This window comes from Peromyscus leucopus, chromosome 2, assembly GCF_004664715.2.
Source record: "Peromyscus leucopus breed LL Stock chromosome 2, UCI_PerLeu_2.1, whole genome shotgun sequence".
Lineage (NCBI taxonomy): Eukaryota > Metazoa > Chordata > Mammalia > Rodentia > Cricetidae > Peromyscus > Peromyscus leucopus.
Window position 1 is genome coordinate 15917059 of NC_051064.1, and position 12480 is coordinate 15929538.

Genomic DNA, 12480 nt, shown 5'->3' on the forward strand with positions numbered 1-12480 from the left:
CCCCTCTGGCTCCTATAATTCTTCCTCCCCCTCTTCTGCAGGGTTCCTCTGGCTCCACCTTGTGTTTGAATGCTTTACTTATGGAAAGGCAATTGAGGGGTCATTCTGCTTATTCTAGAGAAAACTAATTACATAAATTAATAGATTTTAAAGCAATGCCAAGGACCTCTCTAGGGTATTTGCTTTGGGAAAAAAAAAACCTCACCTTTTATTATGTTGTCTGTCATGTATTCAACAAATGTGAATTGAGAATGTAGTAAGTAAAAAAGAGTTTAAAAGACAATATAGATGATATTAATATATATTTAACAAGATATTAATCCTTAAGGAGCTAAGATCTATTACATACATAAAACATGGTCACTGAAACTAAACAGTAAGGCACAACAATATAAATGCAGAGAAAGGGAAATAACTTGTCTATGTGTTTCTGAAGAGTAAGATATTAAATATGGTAAAGTGGAATTTAAAGTCATGGCCTGTCTTCAAAAATCAACATAATTTGAAAATATGGCAATGATCAAAAAAAGCCTTACTAGATCAAATGATAGTGGTTATATTGGAAAGAGTAGGCATTAATTAAGCAAGCCAGATTATTTTTAAAATGGAGAAAAGTGAGCCATGAGAGAAATTTAAGAGCTAGTGCTACCAGTATGTATCACTAAGAAGAAAATTAACAACATAATAAAGGGCTGGTGCCAATGAGAAGATTGCATTATAAGCAGATGAAGTGATATCAAAATAATTCAAACCATTTAGTATGTTGCAGAATTGACATTGTTGGTGCCTTGCAACATTGATAAGGGCAAAACCATTGCTCTTCTGACATACCTTGATTAAGATATCACTTTAAGCCTCTAGATATGCCTCATGAAACATTCACATCTTGGGACCGTTCAGTAAGGGTTTTGAATTAGGTGATGATAACTTATTATGTAAGACCAATTTTTCTAAACAAATTAATGGACACATGATATCTCCATAATATCGTGGAATTTTCAGGCATGTGTACAGTGTCAGAATGAGCATTGCCAAGTTCCAGCAAAGGAAAGCCTGTAACTTCAGAATACAGTAAGCCTATGCAGATGATAGACTTGGAGTGCAGTAGATGAGCATTGGAATGCATTATTCGATGGATCTGTGCACACCTTCTTTTAACTGTGTTGAGTGGTTTCATACCAAACAGCAAGGCATAGAAATTCACTTCATGACATCAGCAACCCACCGCCTCCAGTTTGAGAAGATAACTGAATGCCTTAAAACATGATGAAATTGATTTCATGTTCTTGGTGAGAAAATGATGATCCTTATTATTTCTTTGGTTTGGATCTCATGGACTCACACTCTTTCCTTTTAAAATCAATCATTTGCCACCTGAGAAGAGACTTAGAAAAGCCTCAGCACTGCCTCTTCACCTTCATTCTTTGAGTTCTATTTTCCCCTATGTAGTTATTGCCCACAAACACAGGCCACACACAGCACCACACACACGGCAAATGTTTAATGAACCATTGTTTTCGGTTAGGCTTGCTTTCAGCTCATGCTTGCAACAAGAAGCTGCATAGCAGCTGTGTTTAATGAGAAGGAACAAAGTAATTCAGAATTTAAGAAAAATAGAAGATAGCAAAGGATTAATGAACCTTTTACTTCTAGATTTATAGGCCCCAAACTGCTTGAATAATGGGATCCCTCATAGGTCTCTTGTCCTTGTGGAGAGTGCTGTGATATGGAATGTCACTAAAGCATCCAAGGACGCCCGGGTCTCACTACATTCTGAGATACTCTCAGGAGTTTCTGAATAAATTAATTTTTTAAATAAGTAGAAAAAATACACCACTGTGGGCTTGTGCCCATTATATCCATTATGAAGTTTCTGGTGACTCAGAAGGAAGCTTTCATTAGCCCTAACCTAGAAGGCTATATCTCCTTTCCTACCTGCTGTCACCAAAGGCCAATGTGAGCAGAGACCCCAGGACCAGGAACAATGACAGAATGACAGTAACACAAAGGCTGTCCTGTCCCAAGACATCAATCAAAACAGTCTTGGAAAAGCTTCCTAAGTTGGGGATCCGTGAACTGGATCTTTAGGAGGACTTTGAGAAGGAGGATGATATTCTCTGCTGGGGGACTGTGCTCTGGCCCACCCCATGTTGGACACCTGTCATCTGGCTAGATTCTCTAAGCTTGTTTTTTCACTCCACGTTTCTTTGTCTATAAAGCCTCCATGCAGAACAGGCTCTCACATCTCCACATCCCATACCAAGTGCTCTGGTTGTGGCTTGTATTTCCACTTCATTAACTCAGCCTTATACTAACTCATCCTCTCCATTAGTCTTTGCATTTCTAGATGGCAGGGACTTTGCATTTCTCCCCTACACATGTTGAATGAATGGAAGTGTGCATCATGTTAGGGACAGTGAGGAGACCAATCTGTGTGCTATCCAGAAGACCTTCAAAGCTAGACGGATGCATTGGAAGTTCATTCTATCATAGGTTGCTGTTAGTGATTATAAAAGAACAATCTAATGAAACCAAGGAAAGGAAAGGAAAATTAGTCTTGCAACTGTATATAGCACATATTCGAGGGAGAGAAGAACAGAGTGAGGAGAAGCCAAAACAGAATTTATAAAACTCCTCAGTTTTTATTATCACAAAGGAGGATTCCGTGATGCCCTACTAAGTCAAGAGTTGTAAGTGGCAGGTTTCATTAACATTCCCTGTATCATAATAATTTTCTTCCCCTTCAGCATCAACATTACTTTAGAATTTAAAAGTTGTGAAACCAAGGGATACAGACTTGTTGGGAAGGATGAAATCCAGAGAAAACATCTTTCTTCTAGCAGCCCCAGGCAGAATCACACAGCATCATTCATCCTGCAATAATGAGTCAGACGTGCTGGGCTGGGCATAATGTCTGTGCCCATTCATGTGAAAATGGCAATTTCAGAGAGGGGGATACGCACAGCTGGAATGTCACAGAGGTGAGACTCTCAGATGGCATTCTATGCCATCTTTGTATCTGCTCTGGCAAACGGGCTAAGTGGGAGCCACTTTAATTCCCTGTCTTTTCAAAGAACCCAATAGCCAGCGGCAAGAATAATCATTATGGGATGTGGAGGCTTCCCTCCAGAGGACCCCTGTTCTATTGCATAAGCCCTCCTCTTCACAAGCTACATTTCCTGAACACAGTTCAATTATCTGTGGATTTCCTTTGTATAATGGAATCTCTAAGTTTGATCTGTTTTCCAAGTTTCTTCTATAGGCAGAGATACAAATGAGTCCCTCTGGGCTTGGAAGTCATTTTTTTTCCCGCCTTTTGAATGTTGTCTATTGTAGAAGAAAGGAAAGGCCTTAATTTTACTGACAAGTGATTATAAATCCTCCTGTGGCTTATGATCAGAGAAAGGCGGCACTGATTGCAGTGTCACCAAAGCACGGGGCTTGTGCTGTGTGGAAATCCTACGGGGAAATTAGACATTGGAGACTAGATACATGTGAACTGTTGTTGTTGTTTGCCTAAACTTTCAAAATTGACATTTAAAATGCCTGAATAAAATAGTCATTAACACACAAACAATAAAAAAGGAAAAGACCCACCCTAAAGCCAACCCCCAAACTAGAAACTCGAAATCTGAAAAGAAGAATGTAGAGTGATTTCAAAGCTCCGGGGAAGCAGCTCACACAGGCTGTGTGAGAGGAAGATGCGCTCACAGCAGTGAGCAGGGAGAACCTGGGGTGCTAAAGAATCAACAGAGCCCTGTAGAACTGACAGTGAGGTGACAGGGAGACTGTGTATTGTGGAAATCCTCACCAGGCATTTGGAGGGACTGCCCATTCCCAGTCTGGAGAACCCTGGAGGTAAACAAGTATAAACCAAGGACAATGGGGGCATGGCACAAAGCTGAAGAGACATCAAGTGAAGGCCTTCATCCTGACCGGTGCATCTAAAACCCACTTTGTATCCTGTGTTTCCAGATCACTGACTGCAGAGCTCAAAGTATCCAGTTAGAGGGCACTGGAATAAAAGATCTGATTAATCTAAGAGAGAGTCCAAGACAGACCTAGGAATAGGCTTAAAGACTCCGATTGGAAGACCTGACTTGGTTAAAGTGCAGTGCACACAAAAATGCCAGCCTGCCTTGTGAGTCCCCCTGCTGGATTGGAGAGGGAGAGGAGCAGCAGCAGAAGGAGCCAAGCAAACAGAAACAGAAGAAACAGAAACTGTTATGGAGTTTGAGACAACAGGGGAGGGACCACCAGACTCAATCCAGATTGTAATTAGCCAGCTTTATTAAAGCAGCCGTCAGGCCACACAGTCCCTAATCCAAACCAGAAACAAGCAGTGCAGAGGCGAGGGGAGGAAGGCCTTTTCCCCCCTTTTACTGATTTTTCAAGATAGGGTTTCTCTGTGTAGTTCTAGCTGTCCTGGATCTCACTCTGTAGACCAGACTGGTCTCGGACTCACTGAGATCCACCTGCCTCTGCCTTCTGAGTGCTGGGAGTAAAGGTGTGTGCCAACACTGCCCGGCTTAAAGGAAGGGCTTTGAAAGGCAAAAACCACCGAGCTCTTCTGCTCTGCCAAGATCAGATGGTCAAGGTGACCATAAAGTAGTCCTTGAACATCTGCATAAGCAAATTACAGAAGCCAAAATCAGCAGTTAGGCATCATCACAAGCAGATGGTCATGACTGTACATTTTTGTGTTCAGGTCAAGGAGTCAGGATTGTCAGGAGTTTATCTTCCAGGAACTTGAGTCAGAGACAAACAACTAATAGGTACCAAGATGGACCCGTAGCACAATATAGACTTCTTTAGCCATCACAAAATGATTCAGAGAGTAGAAAATAAATATATTAAAAGAGCCAAAACCATTAGATGGTAAAGATGTTGCTGAAGAAAAAAGAAGCCATAGCAGACAAGAGAGCTCTTGTCTCATACGTCCAAACATGTGAAAAAATGTGAAATTCTTTGAGAAATATTTTAATATAAAATTATAGAAAAAAATCTCTATAAAGTAATAAGAAAGGAAATATATAATGAGAAAACTAGAGAATAGTCTAAAAGATCTTATATATGTGAAGTAGAAATTCCAGAAAAAGAACAACGGAGAATAATTATCCAAAGAAGAATTCAAGAAAAGCTTTCAGAAAAAGTGTATGCATTTTCAGCTTGATACATTAGACTAAGAACTCATTACGATGTTTTTTAATCTAACACTAAGGAAAGCAATTATGACATTTTAGAATATTACAGACAAGATGTGTCCAAATATTGTAAGGGAGAAGCCAGGACATCTGGAAAGGACAAAGGATTCCACTCTGGGAACTGGAATAAGAACAATCTCCTCTCTATCTGTCTATCTATCTATCTATCTATCTATCTATCTATCTATCTATCTATCTATCTATCTAATCTATCTACCTATCTCTGTATCTCTACCTCTATATCTCTCTTTCAAAAATTAACACATTGGAATTGGATTGGACAAAACAAACAAACGAAAGGAAAACAGCCCAAGAGAGGGTACAAGAAGCCTAGATCACTCATTTGCACCCTCAGGAATCCCATAAAAACACTAAACTGAAAGCCATGCTATACACACAGAGGACCTGGTCCAGACCCATGCAGGCCCTGTGCATGTCGCCACAGTCTATGTGAGTTCATATGAGCTCTGATCATGTTATTTTAGAGGATCTTGTTTTCTTGCTGTCCTCCATCCCCTCTGGCTCTTAAACTCTTTCTGCCTCTTCTTACCCAGGGATTTCCTGGGGCCTGAGGGTTGGGATTTGATGAAGATATCCCATTTAAGGCTGAGTGTTCAAAGATCTCCAAATCTCCACATAATGTCTGACTGTGGTTCTCTGTTTGTTCCCATCTGATGAAGGAGGCAGACTCTCTGATGATGGCTGAACAAAACTAAGATCTATAAGGATAGCAGAATGTCATTGGAAGTCATTTTATTGCTACATTTAAAAAAAGTAGTATTTGGTTTTACATAGGTACCTGGGCTATCTAATATCAGATTCTTGATCCCCTAAGCAGTGTCAGGAATGGTTTCCATCTCATGAAGTGGTCCTTCAGTCAATCAGACATTGGTTGTTTACTCCACAGGCTTTGTGCCACCGTTTCCCTAGCATATTTTGCAGGCAGGACACCATTATAAATCAAAGGGTTTATAACTGGGTTGATATTTCTCTTTTGGTAGTGTGCAGAGTATCTTCTGTACCAAAGACACTAAGACATGCAGGTAAGGGTGCTATGTAGGCCCCAGACAATGTCTCTGTGTTCAGTGAGTTGTCTAGGTGTTGTCTTCAACAGTGGGGACCTGCCATCAGATTGTGGAGAGCAACCTATAGTCTCGGCAATTGCCTGGATGGTTAGGGAACTCCTAAGGGATCCTATTGGCCAACAACTCAATTAGATGCAACCCAATTCCAGTACTGGAAGCTTCCTTTGGTGACAAGAGATACCCAGATGGTGCTATGTTGCCTCCATTATTTGACAAATTCATTTAGATCCCCTTCATATATGTAGATATTTCAGGCAGCTTCTGCTGTTTTAGGTATCCATACTACCCCTCAAATAGTCCTTAATTTTAGCCGTCTCTTTCCATATTCCCTCTCTTGTCACTTTCTCTATCCCTCCTCACTCCCTCTTCTCACTCCGTCCTCACCCATCCATAACTATCTATTTTCTTTTCATATCCTAGGAGGAGTTATCTGCCCCCACACAACAAGTCCCTTATTCTATATCTGTGTGGTTTTATGGATTATAAAATTGCTATAATACAGTTAATAGCTAATATCTACATATAAGCAAATACATACCATATTTGTCTTTCTAGGTCTGAATTACCTATCCAGGATGATTTTTTTTTCTAATTCTATCCATTTACCTGAAAGTTCTGTGGTTTCATTTTTTAACATTCATTTTTTAATCCCATTGTGTAAATGTACCACATTTTCTTTATCCATATTTCTGTTGAGGGATGTCTATGTTGTTTCCAATTTCTGGCTATTATGAATAGAGCAGCAATGAACATGGTTAAGCAAGTGTCTCTGTGGTAGAATGGAACATCCTTTGGGTATATGCCCAAGAGAGGTATAGCTGGATCTTGAGATAGATCAATTCCCATCTTTCTGAAGAACCACCACCATGATTTCCATAGTGTCTATACAAGTTTGTACTCCAAGCAGCAATGGAGGAATATCTTCCTTGCTCCACATCCTCACCAGTATAAGAGGTCATTTGTTTTATTGATCTTAGCCATTCTGACTGGCGCAAGATGAAATATCAAAGTTGTTTTGATGTGCATTTCCTTGATGGTAAAGGATGTTGAACATTTCTTTAAGGTTTTCTCAGCCATTTCAGTTTCCTCATCTGAGAATTCTCTGTAAAGATTCTGTGCCTCATTCTTTAGTCAGATTATTTGGGATTTGGGTATCTCGTTTCCTGAGTTCTTTATATATTTTGGATATTAGTCCTCTTTTGGGTGTGAAGCTAGAAAAATCTTTGCCCATTCTGTAGGCTGTCATTTGGTCTATTAACAGTGTCTTTTGCCCTACAGAAGCTTTTCAGTTTCATGAGGTCCATTTTGTTAATTGTTGATCTTAGTGCCTGTGCTATTGGTGTTCTGTTTGGAAAGTTGTCTCTTGTGCCTATTAGTTAAAGGTTATTCTGCGCTTTCCCTTTATCAGGTTCAATGTGTCTGGTTTTATGTTGAGGTCTTTTATCCATTTAGAGTTGAGTTTTGTACAGGATGGTAAGTATAGCTATACATACAAAATTTAACTTCAGCCTTTCCATTTTGCACCCCTTGATCTCCTTCAGTAGCCTTATTGCTAGCTAAGAATGAAAGTATTATATTGAATGGGCATGGAGAAAATGGAAAACCTTATCTTGTTCCTGATTTTAGTGGGATTGCTTTGTATTCTCTGCAGTTAAGTTGATGTAAGCTATGAGCAAGCTGGAAAATGTTTAGGTATGTCCTCTGTACCCATAGTGTCTCCAGGACTTTTATCATGAAGAGGTGTTAGATTTTGTCAAATGCCTTTTCTGCATTTTCTAATGAGATGATCATGTGGCTTTTGTCTTTCTGTTTGTTTATATGGTGGATTACATTTATCAACTTATAAATATTGAACCATCTCTGCATCTCTAGGAAGAAACCTACTTCGTCATGGTAGATTGTGGTGAGCCACAAGAATATGTTATAAGGAGTCCAGCTATGTATTAATGCTATACCTTGACTAGGCCAAGGGTCAGTTAAATGAGAAGCCATCTAGCATGGACTATTTGATGTTACATAGCTTAATATTCAGCTATACCTTGTTATGAATTTCTTGTGCTCACAAGTCCCATAGAATGTGTGTGTGAACTTCCTACTCAGGCCAATCCTTGAATAAGGTCATGTAGGCAAAGCAGAGCAGGTGGTAGGTGCATAGCTTTGTTTCTTGTGCAAATGAAGCTCTGACCATCCCCTCCCCTTGAGGAATAGTGGCTCTCCAGAGCAATTGATGGAGAACAAAAGAGGATTTTACATATCTAAGTTGAAGGTAGGGAGAAGGAACAAGTGTTTTTCTGTAGAGGCAGACAAAACAGGGAGAAGGGAAGAACACAGAGGTTTTGTAGAGGGTAAGACAGAACTCTTGTAGAGTTCATCAGAGCCAGGAGTAGAAAGCAAGTAGAGATGGAGAGCGAAGAAACAAAGGATAAAGATAAGGCTGGAAACATACATAAGAGCTTAGTTGTTAGCAGGACTTTGAGAGTGCAGTAAAAGAGAGGACAAAGAGGAACTGAGTGTCAGGATGGAACTGAAGCTATGGAGACAGGATTTTATCCCAGAGAAATAAAGTAGATGGACAAAGAGCTTAGTGTATCTAGATTTATTCCTGCCCTGAATGCCTAATGGAGCTGTGGTTGTACAGATAGAATTTTGTCTTAGAAAAATAAAGTTAACAGACATAAGAGCATAGTGTATATAGATTTTCCCCAGACACTGGCCTTTCCATATCTGGTGCCTGAACAGGTGTTATTCTAATAGGTCTGCCTTTATATGTTACTTGGTCCTTTTCCCTTGCAGTTTTTAATATTTTTTCTTTGTTCTGTATATTTAGTGTTTTGATTATTATGTGGTGATGGAACTTTCTTTTCTGGTCCAGCCTATTTGATATTCTGTATGATTCTTGTACTTTAGTTTAAAAAAAAAAATCTACGATTTTGTTGAAAATATTTTCTGTGCCTTTGGCCTGGGTTTCTTCTCCTTCCTCTATCCTGATTATTCTTAGATTTGTTGTTCTCATAGTGTCCAAGATTTCCTGTATGTTTTATGCCAGGAGTTTTTTAGATTTCACATTTTCTTTGACTGAGGTATTTCTTTCTTCTATCATGTCTTCAACACCTGAGATTCTCTCTTCTATCTCTTGTAATCTATTGGTGAGGCTTGTCTCTGAGGTTCCTTTTGGTTACATGGCATGCTGCTCATGGATGGCCGCTACCCACTGTGGCCATGCCAGCAGAGGAGAGTGCTGATTGGAAGAATCATAGCCATGCTTACCTTTTTAGAGCTTTATTGGGAGAGGAGGGGAGAGAGGGGGAGAAGGAGAGAGGGAGAGGAGAGAGAGAGAGAGAGAGAGAGAGAGAGAGAGAGAGAGAGAGAGAGCAGAAAGAGAAGAAGGAGGTCCAGATGGAAGGGAGGAGTGGAGAGGAAAGAGAGGGGCACACAGAGGGCCCACCCACTTTTTAGGCTGGGACGCCGTGGCGGATGACGTAATTAAGGACCAAATCCTTACAAGTTCTTGATCAAATTCCTAAATTTTCATTTCCAGATCTCCTTCAGTTTGAGTTTTCTTTATTGATTCTGTTTTAACTTTCAGGTCTTGAATTGCTTTATCCATTTCCTTCTACTGTTTGTGTTTTCACAGATTTCTTTGGGAGATTTATTCATTTCTTCTTTACTGCCCTGTATCATATTTATAAAGTCTATTTTAAGGTCTTTCTCTTGCATTTAAGTGATGTTTCAATGCTCAGAGCCTGTGGTGGTGGGATTGCTGGGTTCTAATGGAGACAGTGTCCTCATTGTTATTGAATGTTTATGCTGGTATCTAGGCATTAGGACAATTGTAATTCTGGGTGCTGATATCTGGTCCTGTCTTTGTGGATGAGTATTTGTTCCTTGGTTTCCGTTGTTCTCTCTGGTTCTTTGGGGAGTGTTGTGGAAATTCTTCTGGGATCCTGATAGATGTGACCACTGGGGATTCCATGTCAAATGTGTTTCTAAGCTTTGGAAGCTGACTCTTGGGAACAGGGATGGAATGTGGGCAAGGCTTGAGGGTATCCATGGGGGGAGGAAATCAGGTTATTCCTCCAGGATCAGCTTAGTCCCCTGGTAATAGGGGCAGAGAGCGAGGAGAGGCTGCAACAGGTGGTCCACTATAGAACTGGGAGTAAGACTGGGGGTTGGACTTGGAGAAAGAGAGGGGGAAGTGAAGATCTGAAGTTAGACTAGCTGTTTGGATGGCCAGAGTGGCCTGCAGGGTCCCAGAAAGTGTCTGATGGAGCTAAATGAGTCAGGGGAAGGAAGTTCGGAGTGATAAATCTATGTGATCTTTTGGAAATGAGGGTGGAGGCAGAGGGAGGTACAGCAGGTGGTCTGCTATGAAGCTAGGGATGAGACCAGAGGATTGGATTTGGAGGAGAGAATGGAGAAAAGAAGATCTGCAGTTAGCCAGAGTCAGGGGACACTCTCTTTAAGATGACTGGCTACCTCAAAGTCTTAGTGCCATAAAAATTAATGCCATGGGGAGTATTTCACACTGAAATGTGTGAGAAATCCACCTTAAGAAGTAATTCGGGACTTATTTATCACCAAACAAAGCAAACCACACAGAGAAAAATGGAATCCAATAACATAGGATAAAAGCTAAAGGAATCTACCTTGGAAAACAATTTGGGGCTTATGTATCACCCAACAAGGAAACCACACAGAGAAAAATGGAATCCAATAACAGAGGATAATAGCTAAAGGAGTCTTCACTAGTGAAAGGTAGTTAAAAACAGATTCTCACAAAGGCAAGAGAATGCTATAGTTGACTGCCTATAATGGAAAATCTAGAAAGTGACTCAGATGCTTAGGGGATTTCTCTAGCTAGAGACATCTATAGGCCAGCCTAAGGCCAGTGCAACATCTCCCAATACTGGTCAGTCTTTCTTCTTCACGTCTCAAGCACTTCTCCTACATTCTCAAGTTAGCCACAATTGAAAAGAGTTGGAATTCAGCTACAATGCTCTGTGTGCCAACCAAGAAATAAGAAAGACAAACTTCCTTTTTTACCAAATCCACCATTTTAATTAAGTTTCTTTCTTGAACATTTCTTACAACCTTTCCATATATTTATCACTAGCTAATTTCACATTGGGAAGCTAATAGGAAAGCTTAAAATAAAACTACAGACATAGTGATTTAAGCATGCTGAGTTCTGATAGGATGGTAAGTAGCACAATAGGCACTTACTAAGAAATGTCTTTGAAAAGGGAGTGGAGGCACATCTGGGAAGAGGAGGAGGGAGCTTCAGTCTCTTGAAGTAAGAACTATGGAATTATTTGACTTTTTAAAATATATGAAATCTTAGTAGATTGGAACAAAAGTTTAAAACATTAAGCAAAGAAAATTCCATAGGCATTCTCAAATTAAGCAAAACACAACACATCATATACCAAATTTTTTTCTGTTAAAGACTTGGCCAATGATGGAAAGAAGGCTTAGGTTACAAACTACATTTTACTTGGGCTTAATTTTACGAATAATGAAAGCCTAGAGCATTCTCATCCTTGCATTTGTATACTGTAGTAACAATCAGCTTGACTTTCCAGGGCATGTTTGCAAACAGTATTTCTCCATTAAATATCCCAGAAAAGCCTAGTGGTTGATACCTTAGAACCTTATCCTAAGAGCAACATACTGAAGGTCTGACAGGAAATTGGTTCTGAAGAACCAATCAACGTTGGTTCTTGTTTCAGGCAAGGCCCAGCCAAACCGGAAGTCCTGTCTATTCAGTGGCCTGGAAAGCGATCCAGCCGTCGTGTGCAGAGACACAACAGCTTTTCCCCCAACAGCCCACAGTTCAATGTTAGCAGTCCAGGTAAGGCAGACCTCGACACTCTTCTTCATCATGTGGATGATTTTAAACCAGCGGCCTGGAACGCTTTCTTTTTCACCTAATGCATGTGAAACTAAAGAGATCAGAGTATTTTTAGGAAGTGAGGGGGTGATGACTGCCAGTCCCATCAGATCCTAGTAGCAGTGCCTGGACAGCTCACAGAGGAATGGATGCAGAGGAAAGCACTCCAGCAGCCAATTCCCGAGAGACTGGCCCTGCAGCGCACCCTAGTTCTGAAACTGCTCCTCCACCCAATACCTACCCCCCCTCCCCACATCCCGACCAAATCCTGAAGCGTGTATCATGAACTCTTCCGGGAAAC

The 12480-nt window shown here is 40.4% G+C and overlaps 1 protein-coding gene across 1 annotated transcript in view; it reads left to right on the top strand.

Moving 5' to 3' along the window:
* Positions 1 to 12480, top strand: part of Necab1 (N-terminal EF-hand calcium binding protein 1) — a 154632-nt gene that overhangs the window by 104504 nt on the left and 37648 nt on the right. The window contains exon 7 of the mRNA XM_028871618.2: positions 12019 to 12140. Within this exon, the coding sequence (XP_028727451.1) occupies positions 12019 to 12140 (122 nt within the window). The remainder of the gene's footprint in view (positions 1 to 12018; positions 12141 to 12480) is intronic.